This window comes from Schistocerca cancellata, chromosome 7, assembly GCF_023864275.1.
Source record: "Schistocerca cancellata isolate TAMUIC-IGC-003103 chromosome 7, iqSchCanc2.1, whole genome shotgun sequence".
Taxonomy (NCBI): domain Eukaryota; kingdom Metazoa; phylum Arthropoda; class Insecta; order Orthoptera; family Acrididae; genus Schistocerca; species Schistocerca cancellata.
In genome coordinates this window covers 589,595,502-589,615,562 of record NC_064632.1, presented here as the reverse complement: position 1 = coordinate 589,615,562, position 20,061 = coordinate 589,595,502, and the positions used below count along the sequence as shown (strand labels likewise).

Below are 20,061 nucleotides of genomic sequence, written 5' to 3'. Positions count from 1 at the left end.
CTTTGACAAATTTTCAATCGGCAGACGCTTGCATGAGCACTTGTGTCGTCGTCGTATATGGCGCATTTCCTTTGCAATTTAAGTTATTTTCGTTTTTTTCTCTCGTTTATGTTTTATTGTTGAAGTATTATTCTGCAGTAGTGGGATACAGTAATATCCTTTGTTAGTGTGTCGGTTCTTACTAGTCAAAATTGCAAAAATTTAACTGAAAACTAAAACAATGAAAAATTCCCGGAATTCTAAAAATATCCCGGGTTTTTTCCGGTTTTCTCCCGGATGAAAAAAATCCCGGGTTTTTCCCGGATCTCCCGGTTGTCCCGGGTCGTAGACACCCTGACTGTTGAACTTCAAACATAACTATTTTGCTAGTGTAACTGCATTACAAAAGATGTTAAAATGAACTACTTTAAAAAGAAGGTAATCACCAAAGACTAAAAAGCAATTTATTTATGTAGATGATACACACATTCACACAGGGTGAAGTGACAGTATGCAGTGTTACTGCCAAACAACAATGCCTGTCAATGTTTGATTATTGTGCCAATGCCTCTACATTCTATACACAATACTTATCATGCAAAGTAGTTTAACACTTACTGCACCATCATAAACAGTACAGAACAGCTTACTCTCCATCTTGTAAGTAATTCATACCACATACGATGGTGAGATTGTGCTAATAATAAAAGACTAACAACATCTGGGATCTCAACTGATGTCAACCGATGACACTAGGCAATTAGTCCTTAATACATAACTTTTGCATAAATTGCATGGAATCTTGGAAACTAGTTTGGCAACTGGACTTACACCAACTGAAAACTCACTCATATTCAGGGTTTCCTCCCCATATGCTCTCCTTAATATAAAAGAAGACAAAGATTCTCCCAAACTAAAATATGTAGAAATTTTTTTGTGGTTTCCATATTGCCGTAACCTAAGTAAGTACTTAATGGTCAAAAACAGGTCACTGCACACTCAAAAACTCACAAAACATTTCTTGGCTTTTGTTTTCATTGATTTGTCTTGTAAAAAAAGTGTAACAGTCTAACAAAATTGGAAGTTCCAGTTGGTCTTCAATTCTGCACTAATTTCTTGTGTAGTCAAGACAATATTTTGTCTGCACGTAAGTATTATTTAGTTACAGCTTTTATATTACGAGCATTGTGCAGAGAAAAATTTTCTAAGTTGCCAAAAAGGAAATAATTCAAAATATATATGAAGGAAATGAGTGTACCTGTTCATCTTGTGCCAAGTTCACAAACATTGGAATGAGATCACATTTCAAATACTCCACTTCAACCACTCTCGCAAATTCGCCCAGTTTGCTAGCAGCCGCTCGTCGCACCATGGGAGTATCATCTTGACACAAGTTACGAAAATGATGGCGTAGATCCGCTGTGCAGAAATGAAAAAAGAAAAATCACATTTCCATTTTAAAGCTGATGACCCTGTGCTTCCCATAATCTGTAAAAAATCTAATTAAAAAGGAAGGCAAATTTTGTTACTTAATGTGCATAATTATGCAAAAATATTGCATAAATCGAACTTTTGCTTCTGTGTACACAACAAACTGAGGTTATTTCAATGCATACCAAAGTGTAACACTGAAATATATACCAAATTCAGTTGTTTTCAAGTTGTTACTGATTACGTCTTGCTTTCCAACATTGAACAAAATAATTTTATTAACAACGAAGTTACAATAAACATTTTTACTTCAAGAGAACTTTATTACTGCCGCACTAACAAAAAATTAAACTATCTGTACCACATCATGATCTGTAACATGACTGTTCAACTAAACCATGGTTTCCCAATAACGCATCAACAGTATTTTTGTACAAATATTTTTAAAAAATTCTTGTTACTCGTGTCTGTGGATTTTAAAACACTAACCTTCAAACACTACAATGATGTGCCTCTGGCCAAAAATAGTCAAGTTACTCCTAACCACTAGACTGGAACTGCCTACCTCACTGCTTTTTCTACTGTTTCTCGTATCACCAAAAATAAATAATTCTTATTCATTGCGTATGTATTAGAGTGCTGTAACTGTTTAAACTGAAGGTAATTTATAATGAATTAGCTGCAACCAGTTGCTTTTACAGGTGTTTATTTCTCCACGATATTTCAAGATGTCTAGCATACCATCTTCAGATGTTAACATTTATTTGCGTGTCATGTACATTGTTTCTTTGGTATTGCGTAGTTTTGCAACAGAAGCTTTAAGACACCTACTGTCAAATACTATAAGTAAAGAAACATGATGGGTAAATAAATATAAACATATTAAAATGGGAGTGAATATAAATGAATGTACTCTCACAAACATGTTTTGAGATGTAATTTGTTGGCTTGGTGTGTCAGAAAAGGGGTGCCATTCATATACGTGCCTTACCCTAGAAACATTAATGCTATAGTTTTTACTTCATGTGGCAGAAGTGCTGCTGCCACATGTAACAAGGCAGTCCACAAAGTATGTGAATCAGGCCCATGGGTCACCAAAGGTTATCTATACCTAAACTAAAAGGAAAATTCAATCAATAAAACTAATAAATTATGGAACAGAGTTTCTGAGCAGCACTAATATTTAGGAGGTGAGATGTTGAGTACTGTTGATAGAAACTATATTTCGGAATTCAAGAAGGAAAGGCAGGTCACTGGGACCACCTCACTACAGGCACTTCCTCTCTTCCTCGGATCTAAATAACCTACTACTCCTTTTTAACCTTACGAACCTATTTCTCTATATTGCTCAAAAAAGGACATAATAGTTCCAAAAGCTAAGATAATGTCATCACTTCTATCCACATTACATATATATATTAAAAACAAAGATTCCATGACTTACCAAAAGAAAGCGCTGGTAGGTCGATAGACACAAACACACAGAATTTCAAGCTTTCGCAACCAACGGTTGTTTCGTCAGGAAAGAGGGAAGGAGAGGGAAAGACGAAAGGATGTGGGTTTTAAGGGAGAGGGTAAGGAGTCATTCCAATCCCGGGAGCGGAAAGACTTACCTTAGGGGGAAAAAAGGACAGGTATACACGCGCGCACGCTTCACTTTCCTGAAAATCTTCCATTATACTAAAGACTAACATTCGCCTTCTCTACTACCACCCTTATGTGCTCTTATACCATTTCCAATCACTCTGCAATGTTATGTACAGACATTTAATTGCAGTTATACAGCACATCTAAAAGTGTACGGTCTTGCAGTGGCCGCAGGTGTGAGCATTTTGGTGCCTGAATGTGTGTACTTTTGTTAGCGAAAGAGTAAAAACTCAAAAGTTAGATGAAATACTGTATTCTGTTGAGAGCGCACGCGCGCGCGCACGCACGCACACACACACACACACACACACACACACACACACACACACAAGTGTATACCTGTCCTTTTTCCCCCCCTAAGGTTAAGTCTTTCCGCTCCCGGGATTGGAATGACTCTTTACCGTCTCCCTTAGAACCCACATCCTTTCGTCTTTCCCTCTCCTCCTCTCTTTCCTGACGAAGCAACCGTTGGTTGCGAAAGCTTGAAATTCTGTGTGTGTGTGTTTGTGTGTTTTTTATTGTGTCCATCTACCAGCGCTTTCCCGTTTGGTAAGTCATGGAATCTTTGTTTTTAATATATTTTCCCATATGGAATGTTTCTTTCTATTTTAGTTATATATCCATCCGCACATACACAGTCACAATTATATATACATATATATAATTCTCCGAAAGCCACTGTGCAGTTTATGGTTGAGAGGATCATATACCACCAGTAATCATTTGCTTCCCTATTAGACTTGCAAATGGAGCAAAGGAAAACAACTGTCAGTATGCCCCTGTACAAGTCCAAATTTCCCTTATCTTGTTTTCACAGTCCTTACACAGAAGGGACATTGGTGGCAGTGGAACCGTTCTGCTGCCAGTCGCAAATGCCTGCCCTCTAAATTTTGTCAATGGTGTTACCCAAAAGAACACTGACTTCCCTCCTCCAGGCATGTAGCACCTCTGTAAAATCATATGTTGGTTGACCCTACAGGTAACAAATCTAGCAGCATCCCTCAGAATTCCTTCAAGGTTTTCCTTTAATCTGACAAGCTGGGGATACCAAACATACTAGCAGTATTCAAAAATGGGTCACACTATACAAGGTCTTCTTTATACATGAGCTCCACTTTCCCGAAAATCTTCCATTATACTAAAGACTAACATTCGCCTTCTCTACTACCACCCTTATGTGCTCTAATACCATTTCCAATCACTCTGCAATGTTATGTACAGACATTTAATTGCAGTTATACAGCACATCTAGAAGTGTACGGTCTTGCTGTGGCCGCAGGTGTGAGCATTTTGGTGCCTGAATGTGTGTACTTTTGTTAGAGAAAGAGTAAAAACTCAAAAGTTAGATGAAATACTGTATTCTGTTGAGAGTTTCTATATGGCACACATCAGTCAGCCATAGGCGAGTGGTTGCCTTTAATTTATTTAATGTATTACACCTCTAATATTGTACATGAACATTACACAATTGTTTTTCCTACTCATCTGCATTAATTTAATTTTTCTACACTTAAAGCAAGCTGCCATTCATCACAGCAAATAGAAATTCTATTTCATCCTATGTCCTTTTACAGTTGAAGTCATGAATGATGGCAGCCGAGTTTAGGCTTGTTCTGCACGCCTACATCACGTATTCACCAACAGCCAATGAGCATTCAGTAGTGTTGCAAGCAAGAGACAATTTGCAGAATATACGCTTTCTTCAAGTGAAAAACATGCACATGCATGTACCGCAACTGTCGCTTGGAATAGTCCCTGCCTGTGCCTCGACATGCACGAACCACCATTGTTCACGTATCTGGCTACTGTCATCCAACGACGATAATTTCCTGTTTACTACATCGTCATCAGCAGTCACAGATTGCTGTTCATCTGTCAGATAATTTATGTTTATAGAGAACAAGAGCGGTCCTATCCCAGTTCCCTGTGGCACTCCCGACTATACCCTGGTGTCTCATACATGCTTGCCATTGAGGACAACATACTGAGTTCTATTACTTAAGAAGTCTTAAAGCTACTCACATACCTGGGCAACTATTCTGTATGCTCAGACCTTTGTTAAGCATCTGCAGTGGGGCACCACGTCCCAACACCAGTGATATGAAATCAAATGAGTATGTGAGAACTGTGATTGGGAAGGCGAATAATCGACTTCCATTTATTGGGGGAATTTTAGTGAAGAGTGGTTCACCAGTAAAGGAGACCACATATAGGACACTGATGCAAGCTATTCTCGAGCACTGCTCGAGAATTTGGGATCCGTACCAGATCGGATTGAAGGAAGACATCGAATCAATTCAGAGGCAGAACAAGTTCTGTATTTTGTCCAATCATTGGCAAAACGAACATCGGGAAATTTTCATACGAATTCACGCAGACATTCCACATACGATTTCTGTTTTTGCATAGTCCAACACAAGAAACACGTTGATCCTTCGTTCATACAATACCGAATGGAAACTCAACAGGAAACTCAAAACACCCCAACATTCAATAGCAAGTGCACAAGGTATTTCTGCCTGAGGACTGGACCCAGCGACATACGGCCAAGGAATGACCTGGACTTGGTGCAGCTGCAATAATTGTCTATCAACAATATTTAAAGCAATTAAATTTGACCAAAAACTCAAGAAAACACCAGTACACTCAGTAGCACAGGGTAGAGGGTACACACAAACTATTGGTGTCCGAGAACTATGCACAGCGACAAGCGGCACACGCAAAGGCAACAGCAAGAAAATGCACTGAGCATCCCACGGATCCCTACCAGGAGTCTTTCATGAGACACCCTGTATGTCGAGTTAATTTCAATGGTTGCATTTTGAAGAAAAATTTTCAACATCATTAAAAATTTCAGGCTTAGGTTGTTCTCGAATCACAATGAAAATTGGCATTTTCTCAGTTTCACAATAGCTCAATCGTTCATCTGAAGAACTGGTACATTTTGCAGTTTTCATTACTCAGCCAGATTTTCCCTTTACATCATCTCTTAGAATAGTGAGTTCTGCCTTAACAGTACATGTGCCAACAATAATTTGTTTTTGACTTAGCCAAGAAATAACTTCACCTGCACGAGTGATCACCTGATGAGCAACCAGTCATACTACTACTGTACTACTAAAGTCTGCATCACTACATCTGTCTGAACCTTTTACTGCTCATATATCAACAATAAACAAGGCTCTAATCAATTTCATCCACAATATATGAGTTTTTGTTTCAACTTCATGATGTCCTCAGAGATAGCAGAATCAAGTGATCTTAAAGAAAACTTTTCTGACAGGTGAGATCAAGCTATGTTCCAACCATCAGTGCTCTAATTGCTTAACACAAATGGAAATTACTCTTCTCAGTACTTCCAACTACTGCTTTAAAATATTGTAGTCCCATCAATGATCTGAAATAAGATTTGCATTCTTCAAAATTGAACAGATTCAATAAATTTATTTTGTATGCTTTTGGACATTTATATTGGAATATAATCAAAATGTTGCATTTTAAAAATTAAAGTTGTATGATGTGCTTTCAAATTTATCTTGAAATTAGATTTCAAGATTTTCAGTATCCTGTTTATCAACACATAACTTAGAAATCACCACAATGAATGATAAGCTTTTGATAAGTGAGGATGAGTCTGCTTTACTTGTCTTGAATCCTGCACATTAAAAATGAATGGAACAGTTGTTCCAAAATCTTTCAGCTCGGTTGGGACTGTATGAACTCGCACACTTCCGGTATTATTTTAATATTCTTATTTTTGGCATATTACCTGCACACACAATTCACCAATTCAGTTTTTTTTCAAAATTAAAATCCCCATGTTAAGTGAAATACAAGGACACCTTTAGAAACATTACAAAGAATTTTCCACCTGTTAAATTAGTGATGACTGGACAAATTACCTTTGACTACAGCAGAAACTCGTGGATAGCACACACTGAATAGTCCACAAGCCGATGTCCGTGATGTAAACCAATCACCAGAAGCTAATCTCTGAACTAGGGGAACAAAATGTGCTTCAAGATCCTGTGGGCTGTGCTGCGATGATATAGCCCTCAGAGATTCGACAGCTTTGTCGCGCACAACTGTTTCTTCTACAGTAGCCAGGTTCTCCAATGGTGGCTGTGGAAAGAGAGAGAGAAAAAGGAAAGGAATGGACAAATGTCTGTCACATGGAACTGACACATTACACTTTAAAAATTAAATCATCCTGACACCAGTTTTTTACAAAGATAAATGATGTAGGCTTAAAAAAACAAAATTATAAGAAGATATAAAAATAGCATTCTAACTGTGAAGATATCACTTTAACACCATTGCTGGGCAAACAACATGCACATTACAAGACTACTTATAGGAAAAGAACTGACAGTAGGGTGGATCTGAAAAATGTAGCTGTATTACAAACACGAAAAGGATGGTCTTATTAATACCAAAAAATTAATTTCTAATCAGGTGATTTTATGATCAGAGAGAAAAATCTGACCTATAAAATGGATGACAAATCAGTACTGATATGGTAAAGACAAAGGAGAACCTATGTGAAAACATTGGGAATCGTAGCAAAACAAATGTAAGAAAGTAATCCTTCATTCTCTCCCGACAATCTGTTTACATCTTGAGGTGTCAGGTGTTCTGCCAGGTATTTATGTCACCCGTGCACAATATCAACATAACTCCTTATTTTCATCAGACCTGACACTGCTATTCGTCCCCCTTCATAGTGGGTTCTAGTCACTCTAGGGTCCACTCCATTACAACTGTCCCGAGATGTTCCATTTACGATCAGTGTGTGCGGTCACAAGATGGCGTTCCAATTTTCGGTGCAGTATGCCTGGTGCTCTGTTTGTGGTTCATTCCCCATATTCGCAGTCTCACCTATAAAATAAAGTGTGTTGTTTTGTTGTTATATGGCTGAGTTTAAAAAGCAACCAATGCCAGAGCCAGAGGTATGTCACTGCTATTATCTGAAAGCTAAGACACCCTACAGGAAGGAAGTAGAAGCAGCCAAGCAGGCATACAATGATAGGTTCATTTCTGAAGTCTGCAACCCGTGCAAAGCAGTCTGGGAACTGGTTAATGAATGGACTCTGCCCTATTAAATGCCTACAGCCCTGATGATTATCAGAAATATTTTACTGGTGTTGGGAATAATGTAGCCCAAGTAGCAGATTTAGAAACTGATATTACAAGCAATATAAGCATCAGCAATAGTTTCACTTGACCAGGGGGTAGAAAGTACTCCTACAGGGGATAGCGAAAATTCTGAAAGATTTTGAACATTCTGGTAGCGCATTTACATGTAAGGTATGTAATGAGCTGCTCCGAAGGATACTGTATCTGATCTTGCGGAACCTTTGGTTGCTGTCATTAATGGATGCCTTGAGGTTGGTACTTTTCCAAACTTTTAAAACTGAAAAAAGACAGCATCAGTATATAAAAAAGGCGATCACAGCAGTCCACCCAGCTATAGACCAATTTCTCTAACTCCTAGACTAGCAAAAGTGATTGAAACTATAATGAAATACCAACTTATATTATTACCAAGACAGCCTCTTCCTGGATAACCAACATGGATTTAGAAGAGGGAGATCTACATTTAGTGCAATGCTTGATTTAATAACGAAAATAATGGAAGCACTTGAAGAAAAGAACTGCGCGGCTTTAATTCTTCTTGTATTTGATTGCATCTCTCATAAGACATTGTCGGAAAAATAAAAAATCTGATGGTATAAACGGCTTCATTTTTGAGACACTATTACCTTATCTACGAGACAGACGGTGGAGTGTTCGTATCCAAATAGCGATGTCTCACGAGATGACACTAACACAGTATACTGCAGAGCTTCGTACTTGGCCTTCTACTCTTTTTAATGTTTGCCAATGACTTAAGCTGTCACAGTTGTACTCTGCTCTTTGCAGATGATACAACATTAATGACTAAGATTCAAAATTCAACGAAGGCACTGAAGGACACTGAAATTTTGTTTGAGGCAGCCAAAAGAAAGAAAATTCAATGAAATTTGATCGAGATAAAACCCAGAAAATATTATACAAACTTTGTGACAGAAAATATTTACAGCATCAAACTCCAGGAAATTGCAAAGTACAACAAGTTGACGTGGACTGAACACACTGCACATGTGTGTTCTAATCTCTCAAGAGTAATTTATCCCCTCAGGAAACACAAATCACAATATATGATGCAGTGTTCCACAGACATCATATGTGGACTGTTGCTGTGGGGGCATACTACTGGAAGTAAACAAATTGTTCCTATGCAAGAAGGCTGTAAAAATAAATCAGGGTTCCCACAAGTACCCCCAAAGGAAATTCCCTGATTTGCAGACTAGTTTTAGAATATTTCACTGACAAATTTTGAGATCTGAAGGGTAAGTAAAGACGTTAACTTGACACCCGTCTTTGCAGCTACGGTAAAAGATACAGTAGTGCCAAACAAGGAAATATCTAAATGAAACTTGCAAGCAGATGGCATTTCCTAATGTGAATAAAAATCTTAAGTACTTAACATCAACATTTTTGTAATGAACTGTTTTTAGATGGAGAAAGCAAGCTAGATGGTATGTGTGTTTCATTAATACCACTGATGTTATTTCATTTCAACAAAACAAAACCCATCCCCATGAACCATGGACCTTGCCATTGGTGGGGAGGCTTGCTTGCCTCAGCGATACACATGGCCGTACCGAAGGTGAAACCACAACGGAGGGGTATCTGTTGACAGGCCAGACAAACGTGTGGTTCCTGAAGAGTGGCAGCAGCCTTTTCAGTAGTTGCAGGGGCAACAGTCTGGATGATTGACTGACCTGGCCTTGCAACATTAACCAAAACGGCCTTGCTGTGCTGGTGCTGCAAATGGCTGAAAGCAAGGGGAAACTACGGACGTAATTTTTCCCAAGGGCATGCAGCTTTACTGTATGGATAAATGATGATGGTGTCCTCTAGGGTAAAATATTCCGGCGGTAAAATAGTCCCCCATTTGGATCTCCGGGCAGGGACTACTCAAGAGGATGTCATTATGGATAGGTTAAAGTTAGATATGGATAGGTTAAAGTTAGATATAGTGGGAATTAGTGAGGTTCGGTGGCAGGAGGAACAAGACTTTTGGTCTGGTGAATACAGGGTTATAAATACAAAATCAAATAGGGGTAATGCAGGAGTAGGTTTAATAATCAATAAAAAAATAGGAGTGCGGGTAAGCTACTACAAACAGCATAGTGAACGCGTTATTGTGGCCAAGATAGACACGAAGCCCAAGCCTACTACAGTAGTACAAGTTTATACGCCAACTAGCTCTGCAGATGATGAAGAAGTTCATGAAATGTATGATGAGATAAAAGAAATTATTCAGATAGTGAAGGGTGATGAAAATTTAATAGTCATGGGTGACTGGAATTCGAGAGTAGGAAAAGGAAGAGAACGAAACATAGTAGGTGAATATGGATTGGGCGAAAGGAATGAAAGAGGAAATCGTCTGGTAGAATTTTGCACAGAGCGTAACTTAATCATAGCTAACACTTGGTTCAAGAATCATGATAGAAGGTTGTATACATGGAAGAACCCTGGAGATACTAAAAGGTATCAGATAGATTATATAATGGTAAGACAGATTTAGGAACCAGATTTTAAATTTTAAGACATTTCCAGGGGCAGATGTGGACTCTGACCACAATCTATTGGTTATGAACTGTAGATTAAAACTGAAGAAACTGCAAAAAGGTAGGAATTTAAGGAGATGGGACCTGGATAAACTGAAAGAACCAGAGGTTGTACAGAGTTTACGGGAGAGCATAAGGGAACAATTGACAGGAATGGGGGGAAGAAGTACAGTAGAAAAAGAATGGGTAGCTCTGAGGGATGAAGTAGTGAAGGCAGCAGAGGATCAAGTAGGTAAAAAGACGAGGGCTAGTAGAACTCCTCGGGTAACAGAAGAAATATTGAACTTAATTGACGAAAGGAGAAAATATAAAAATGCAGTAAATGAAGCAGGCTAAAAGGAATACAGGCATCTCAAAAATGAGATCGACAGGAAGTGCAAAATGGCTAAGCAGGGATGGCTAGAGGACAAATGTAAGGATGTAGAGGCTTATCTCACGAGAGGTAAGATAGATACTGCCTACAGGAAAATTAAAGAGACCTCTGGAGAAAAGAGAACCACTTGCATGAATATCAAGAGCTCAGATGGAAACCCAGTTCTAAGCAAAGAAGGGAAAGCAGAAAGGTGGAAGGAGTATATAGAGGGTCTATACAAGGGCGATGTGCTTGAGGACAATATTATGGTAACGGAAGAGGATGTAGATGAAGATGAAATGGGAGATGCGATACTGCGTGAAAAGTTTGACAGAGCACTGAAAGACCTGAGTGGAAACAAGGTCCCGGGAGTAGACAACATTCCATTGGAACTACTGACGGCCTTGGCAGAGCAAGATGTACGAGACAGGCGAAATACCCTCAGACTTCAAGAAGAATATAATAATTCCAATCCCAAACAAAGCAGGTGTTGACAGATGTGAAAATTACGAACCATCAGTTTAATAAGTCACAGCTGCAAAATACTAAATCGAAGAGTCGAGGGGTATGAAAGGGAAGCAGTGGTTGGGAAGGGAGTGAGACCGGGTCGTAGCCTCTCCCCGATGTTATTCTATCTGTATACTGTGCAAGCAGTAAAGGAAACAAAAGAAAAATTCGGAGTAGGTATTAAAATCCATGGAGAAGAAATAAAAACCTTGAGGTTCGCCGATGACATTGTAATTCTGTCAGAGACAGCAAAGGACTTTGAAGAGCAGGTGAATGGAATGGACAGTGTCTTGAAAGGAAGGTATAAGATGAACATCAACAAAAGCAAAACGAGGATAATGGAATGTAGTCAAATTAAGTCGGGTGATGCTGAGGGAATTAGATTAGAAAATGAGACACTTAAAGCAGTAAAGGAGTTTTGCTATTGGGGGGGGGGGGGGGGCAAAATAACTGATGATGGTCGAAGTAGAGAAGATATAAAATGTAGACTGGCGATGGCAAGGAAAGCGTTTATCATCATCATCATCATCATCATCATCATCATTTAAGACTGATTATGCCTTTCAGTGTTCAGTCTGGAGCATAGTCCCCCTTATAAAATTCCTCCATGATCCCCTATTCAGTGCTAACATTGGTGCCTCTTCTGATGTTAAGCCTATTACTTCAAAATCATTCTTAACTGAGTCCAGATACCTTCTCCTTGGTCTACCCCGACTCCTCCTACCTTCTAGTGCTGAACCCACGAGTCTCTTGGGTAACCTTGCTTCTCCCATGCGTGTAACATGACTCCACCATCTAAGCCTGTTCGCCCTGACTGCTACATCTATAGAGTTCATTCCCCGTTTTTCTTTGATTTCCTCATTGTGGATAGCCTCCTGTCATTGTTCCCATCTACTAGTACCTGCAATCATCCTAGCTACTTTCATATCCGTAACCTCAACCTTATTGATAAGGTAACCTGAATCCACCCAGCTTTCGCTCCCATACAACAAAGTTGGTCGGAAGACTGAACGGTGCACAGATAACTTAGTCTTGGTACTGACTTCCTTCTTGCAGAAGAGAGTAGATCGTAGCTGAGCACTCACTGCATTAGCTTTGCTACACCCTGCTTCCAGTTCTTTCACTATGTTGCCATCCTGTGAGAATATGCATCCTAAGTACTTGAAACTGTCCACCTGTTCTAACTTCGTCCCTCCTATTTGGCACTCAATCTGTTTGTATCTCTTTCCCACTGACATTACTTTCGTTTTGGAGATGCTAATCTTCATACAATAGTCCTTACATTTCTCATCTAGCTCTGAAAAATTACTTTGCAAACTTTCAATCGAATCTGCCATCACAACTAAGTCATCCACATATGTGAGACTGATTATTTTGTGTTCACATATCTTAATCTCACCCAGCCAGTCTATTGTTTTCAACACATGATCCATAAATAATATGAACAACAGTGGAGACAGGTTGCAGCCTTGTCTTACCCCTGAAACTACTCTGAACCGTCAACTCAATTTACCGTCAACTCAATTTACCGTCAACTCAATTTACCGTCAACTCAATTTACCGTCAACTCAATTTACCGTCAACTCAATTTACCGTCAACTCAATTTACCGTCAACTCAATTTACCGTCAACTCAATTTACCGTCAACTCAATTTACCGTCAACTCTAACTGCTGCCTGACTATCTATGTAAAGACCTTTAATTGCTTGCAAAAGTTTGCCTCCTATTACATAATCTCTTAGAACAGACAATAACTTCCTCCTAGGAACCCGGTCATATGCCTTTTCTAGATCTATAAAGCATAGATACAATTCCCTGTTCCACTCATAGCACCTCTACATTATTTGTTGTAAGCTAAAGATCTGGTCCTGACAACCTCTAAGAGGCCTAAACCCACGCTGATTTTCATTTAATTTGCCCTCAACTAATACTCACACTTTCCTTTCAACAATACCTGAGAAGATTTTACCCACAACGCTGATTAAAGAGATACCTCTGTAGTTGTTACAATCTTTTCTGCTTCCGTGTTTAAATATTGGTGTGATTACTGCTTTCGCCCAGTCTGATGGAATCTGTCCCGACTCCTACGCCATTTCGATTATCCTGTGTAGCCATTTAAGACCTGACATTTCACTGTATTTGATGAGTTCCGATTTAATTTCATCCACCCCAGCTGCTTTATTGCACTGCAATTCCATCATCATTCCTATCCCACTGTACATCAAAACCTGAAACATTGACCATATTTTCACCTACATTGAGCAACTCTTCAAAATATTCCCTCCATCTGCCCAAGGCATCAACAGGATTCACCAGCAGTTTTCCTGACCTGTCCAAAATACTTGTCATTTCCTTCTTACCTCCCTTTCGAAGACTGCTAATTACACTCCAGAACGGTTTTCCAGCCGCTTGACCCGAAGTCTCCAACGTGTTTCCAAAGTTTTCCCAAGATTTTTTCTGGGATGCTGCAATTATCTGTTTGGCTTTGTTTCTTTCTTCAACATAACTTTCTATGTCTACCTGGGTTCTGGTATGTAGCCAGTTTTGATACGCCTTCTTTTTCCTTTTACAGGCTGCCTTGACTGTGTCATTCCACCAAGCTGTTTGCTTCATCCTACCTTTACACACTACTGTTCCAAGACATTCTTTTTCTTTTGTTTTTGGGCGCACAACTACAATGGTCATTAGCGCCCAGACTAAGTTAGGAATGCACCGCGAGGCACAAGGTTAAAACAGCAACTAAAGGGGGGGGGGGGGGGGGGGGGAAACTTAATCAAATGTCCTTAGACAGGTTTGTCAAGTTGATAAAACGAAGAACGCGAGCAGCTGCTCCTGGGTCATCCGCTAAAATGGCATCCAGAGTACATGGCAGGCCAAGATTAAGACGCAGTGTATTAAAATCCGGATAGGACGTTAAAATGTGGCGGACCGTCAGCAATTCCCCACATGGGCATAATGGCGCCGGCGCAGCCGTCAGCAGATGGCGATGGCTGAACCGGCAGTGTCCAATTCGTAACCAGGCCAAAACAACCTCCTCCCGCTGAGAAGGGCGTGAGGACGACGTCCAAGCCGTGGGAAGAGGTGTCAAGGCCCGAAGCTTGTTGTTCATAAGCGCAGCCCAATCGGCATACCACAGTGATAAAATGCGCCGACAAATGACCCTGCTTCAATCTGATGAAGGGACACAACAAGAAGCTGTCCGACGCTGGAGGACCGCAGCCTTGGCCGCGGCATCTGCAGCTTCGTTCCCAGGGATACCGACAGGGCCGGAACCCACATAAAGCTAACCGGAGAACCGTTGTCCATCAGCTGCTGAAGAAAGCGTTGGATCCGGTGCATGAAAGGGTGAACCGGATACGGATCACTGAGGCTCTGGATGGCGCTCAGGGAATCGGAGCAGATGATATAGGCAGAATGTCGGTGGCGGCAGATGTAAAGAACAGCCTGGTAGAGGGTAAAGAGCTCAGCTGTGAAGACCGAACAATGGCCATGGAGCCGGTATTTGAAACTTATCAAGACATTCTTTAGCCACCTCCAGTACTGTGTCCCTGTACCTTGTCCATTCCTTTTCCAATGACTGTAATTGACTACATTCAGCTAACTGGTACCTTTCTGAGATCGCTGTTATGTACTTGTGCCTGATTTCCTTATCCTGAAGTTTCTCCACTCTTATCCTCCTACATATGGACCTGACCTACTACACTCTCGGCCCAACAATATTAATTTCACTGCAGATTAAATAGTGATCAGTGTCATCAAAGAATCCCCTGAATACACGTGTGTCCCTCACAGCCTTCCTGAATTCCTGATCTGTTATTATATAGCCAATGACAGATCTGGTTCCCCTGCCTTCCCAAGTATATCGGTGAATGTTCGTATGTTTAAAAAAGGAGTTTGTGATTACTAAGCCCATACTAGCACAGAAATCCACGAGTTGTTTCCTGTTCCTGTTGGCCTCCATATCCTCTCCAAATTTACCCATAACCTTTTCATACCCTTCTGTTCGATTTCCAATCCTGGCATTAAAATCACCCATGAGCAGAACACTGTCCTTGTTCTTTACTCTAACAACTACATCACTGAGTGGGTCATAAAAACTAACCATCTTATCTTGATCTGCCCCTTCACAATGCGAATATACTGACACAATCCTAATTTTCTTGCTAGACACTATCAAATCTATCCACATCAGTCGTTCGTTTACATACCTTATTGCAACTATGCTGGGTTCCATTTCTTTCTTGATGTAAACCCCTACACCCCATTGTGTTATTCCTGCTTTGACTCCTGACAGGTAGACATCGTATTTTTCCACTTCCTCTTCTTTCTCACCCCTTACCCGAATGTCACTAACAGCTGAAACATCCAACCCCATCTTACTTGCAGCCTCTGCCAGCTCTACCTTCTTCCCAGAGTAGCCCCCATTGATATTAATAGCTCCCCATCTGGTTAACATTCGTTTGCCGAGTTGTATCTTAGGAGTCCCTGGTTTGTCAATTAGAGGTGGGACTCCGTCACCTCCAAAGGTCCAAGGCATTTTGCTCTGATTGTTGCCACATCATATTTAAAGTACCAGGGAAGCAGGTTGCTAGCCTTACTTGCCCCGGGTCCCATTCAGTTTTAGCCCTAACGGTTGAGGGACTAACCGGTGGATTTGGTAGTCTTTGCCGTCTGAGCACAAAGGTGACCACTACTCAGAATATGTCCGAGATGCCTAGTCTTACTCCAAAGTAACTGGTATCCCGACTGTCAGGACAACTTACTTGGCCACTCATATGTTGCCCGTGGTTCATGAACTAGGACGTGACAACAGAAACCCACACCATGAACCACGAAAGCGTTTCTGAAGAAGAGAAATTTGTTAACATCGAGTACAGATTTAAGTGTCAGGAAGTTGTTTCTGAAAGTATTTGCATGGAGTGTAGCGATGTATGGAAGTGAAACATGGATGATAAATAGTTTGGACAAGAAGAGAATAGAAGCTTTCATAATATGGTGCTACAGAAGAATGCTGAAGATTAGATGGGTAGATGACATAACTAATGATGAAGTAATGAATAGAATTGGGGAGAAGAGGAGTACGTGGCACAACTTGACAAAAAGAAGGGACCAGTTAGTAGGACATGTTCTGAGGCTTCAAGGGATCACAAATTTAGCATTGGAGGGCAGCTTGGAGGGTAAAAATTGTAGAGGGAGACCAAGAGATGAATACACTAAGCAGATTCAGAAGGATGTAGGCTGCAGTAGGTACTGGGAGATGAAGAAGCTTGCACAGGATAGGGTAGCATGGAGAGCTGCATCAAACCCGTCTCAGGACTGAAGACCACAACAACAACAACAACAACAACAACAAAACGAAACACATATGGGGACAAAAATATGCATTTCCTTGGAGTGGCAATACAGATTTAAAATACCTTCACTGATTCCAGAAAAAATAGGCCTCTTGAAAGAAGTGTATAAGGTGGGAAGAATTGTGTAAACCAACAATATAGGTGACTGCCAATAAAATGTTGGTTCTGCTATGTTTATTACTGTCAGTTATTATTCACTGTGTTACATCTATTATTTTACAGGTATTATGTGATTTGTCTTTCGAGCAATTTGAGTACATAGCGTACAAACTGCCAGCAACTGCCACAATTTTCTTCTTATCATCCACAATTTCTAATATATAAACTACTTCTGAAGTGCGAAAACGTACTAGAATCAATAAACTGTCTATAAAATGCCACACCATGCAACGTTCTTGCAGTGACACAGACACAATTTCTGAAATACATCGCCCTTAGCCTCTGGCCTGGCGAGGAGCACTGAATGCCAGGGTCCATTGATAAACCACGAAAATCCGCTACATTATGGCACGCACAAACACATTTGGATCGAATTTGTTTTGGTTTAGAGCGCAAAAAACAACTTGGGTTATACGCACCCAAGTCAAAACTACAGAACATGAAGACAGAGAGGAGTTAAAAATGACAATACGTTGGTTCCAACTGACGTAAGAAAAGACAGCTAAAAACAGGCATGTGGAGAAAGGGCTAAAAAAGACACCATACAGAAACAGAGGTCCAAAACTAAAAATTAAATGGCCTTTGACCTATTGCTGTGGCGGATAAAAAGTAAAACAAGGTCGACAGCCCACGCGGGAATGTTAACAGTTAAAAAATGGGCATTCTGTCAGGAAGTGACAGACAGTTAAAACTTGTGGACAATGTGTACAAAGTGGTGGGGTAGCACCACTTATCAAGTGATTATGACTAAAAAGGCAGTGCCCAATACGCAGCCTAGTTAAAATGCCCTCCTCCCAGTGGGATAGCTGAGAGCTCATCCGAGCCGCTGGGAGAATACGCTGGAGATTATTCCCGTGAAGGGAGGACCATTGGCGATGCCAAAGGGACACCACCACCTGAGACGGCAACACAGAGATCATCGGAGGGAATATAGGAACTAGCAGGCTGAGGTATGAGGACTGCAGCCTTGGCAGCAACCTCGCTTCCTGGTACACCATGACCAAGAATTCACAGAAACACCATGCTGGCTCCACAAAGAGTGAGCAAGTGACAGTTTTCCTGGAACCGCTGCACTAAGAGATGGGCAGTGTACAGTGAACATAGACTTTGAAGGGTGCCGAGTGAGTCTGAGCAGAGGACACATTCGAAAAGGCTGAGTCACTTGATGTACTCCTTGGCCTGATACAGGGCAAAGAGCTTGGCGGTAAATACTGAGCAGTGTGCTAGAAGTCGCCAAGGGATCGGTACGAACAGGAGGGTGATTCAATCGGCACCCCAGGAAGTACCATTGAAGACAAGTAGGACATTGAGGAACCGTGTACAGGTAGCTGCCAGGTAAGACATATGGGAGGACCAAGACAGTTTCGTATCGAGCATGAGCCCTACGAATTTCGTAGTTTCAATGAACAGAAGGGCAAGGCCCAAGATGTAAAGATGGTGGGAGAAACCGATGGTGTCGCCAGAAATTCAAGCAGAGGTTTTCTCAGTGGAAAAGCGAAAGCCACTGTCGATGTTCCTGGAGTAAAGACAATCAAGACATTGCTGAAGACACTGCTCAGTCAGACAGGTTCGTAAAGAACTGCAATAGATGGCAAAATCATCAACAAGGGGAACCAGAAATGCCCGGTGGGAGACTGGCCATTATAGGGTTAATGGCGATAGCAGAGAGGATGACGCTCAGGACAGAACCCTAATGCACACAGTTTTCCCTCAATAAAGGTGTCCAATAAAGCCCTATGTGTAAGGAGTATGGAGGACACCAGTTCTTCAGCATGTGTCGTAGGCCTTCTCCAAACGAAAAACACTGCCACAGTCTGGGATTTCCGCAGAAAACCATTTGTGACATGGGTGGACAAAGTAAAGAGATGGTCAACTGCAGAACGCCGCACTCAAAATCCACACTGTGCATTCGTTAGTTAATTGCGAGACTCGAGCCACAATACCAGACAGGCACGAATCATACATTCCATCACCTTGCAAACGCAACTGGTAAGAGAGATGGAGCAGTAGCTAGAAAGAAGGCTTTTGTCCTTACTGAGGTTAGGTATGGGTATGACGGTGGCTTCATGCCAACCTCCAGGAAATGTGTCAGATGCGATTGTACGTGATAAGCAGAAAGTGCTTGCCCGCAAGAGGAAGGTGCTGCAACATCTGAATTTGTATGGCGTCTGGCCCTGGGGCAGAGGATTGGGATGAACAGAGCATGTTCTAGCTCCCTCACAGTAAATGTGGCATTGTAGCACTCACAATTCAGAGAAGAGAAGGGTATCGTCCAAGCCGACTCCACTTGTTTCCGATGGAGGAAAGCAGGGTGATAGTGGGAAGAGCTCGAAATATCTGCAAAATGGCGGCCCAAGGTGTTGGAGATAGCAATAGGGTCCACGGTGACATTGTCTGCTACTGCCAGGCGAATGGATCTTGGTCCCAGAGAGCCGTCGGAGGTTGGCCCAGACAACAGAGGAAGGGGTTGAACTGTTAAAATAACTAGTGAATGAAATCCAGCTAGCTCTTTTGCTATCCTGAAGAATACAACGACACTGTGTACACAACTGTTCATAATGAATGCAGTTTGCCATCGTAGGATGACAGTAAAAAATGCAGAGAGCATGTCTCCATGCACGAATTGTGTCACAACATGCCTCAGCCCACCACGGGACTGGGGCACAACGTGGTAAAGCGGAAGTGCGAGGAATGGAATGTTCTGCAGCAGAAAGGATAACGTTTGTGAGATACTCCACCTCATCATCACGACTGGGGAAATCTTGTTCTTCGAAGGTCGCCAGGGAGGAGTAAAGCTGCCAGTCAGCCTTACTAAGCTGCCATTTGGATGTGCACGCAGATGGGGTAGGAGTTTGCAAACAGATAGCACATGGGAAATTGTCACTCTAATAGGTGTCAGAAAGAACGGACCACTCAAGACGATAGGCAAGCTGGGCAGTGCAGAAGGATAGGT

The 20,061-nt window shown here is 41.2% G+C and overlaps 1 protein-coding gene across 1 annotated transcript in view; it reads right to left on the bottom strand.

Annotated features, from left to right (window-relative positions):
• Nucleotides 1-20,061, bottom strand: part of LOC126092611 (serine/threonine-protein phosphatase 2A 65 kDa regulatory subunit A alpha isoform) — a 99,497-nt gene that overhangs the window by 60,824 nt on the left and 18,612 nt on the right. Inside the window, exons 3-4 of the mRNA XM_049908313.1 lie at nucleotides 6,960-7,179; nucleotides 1,238-1,398 (exon numbers count right to left, since the gene is read on the bottom strand). Of these exons, the coding sequence (XP_049764270.1) occupies nucleotides 1,238-1,398; nucleotides 6,960-7,179 (381 nt within the window). The remainder of the gene's footprint in view (nucleotides 1-1,237; nucleotides 1,399-6,959; nucleotides 7,180-20,061) is intronic.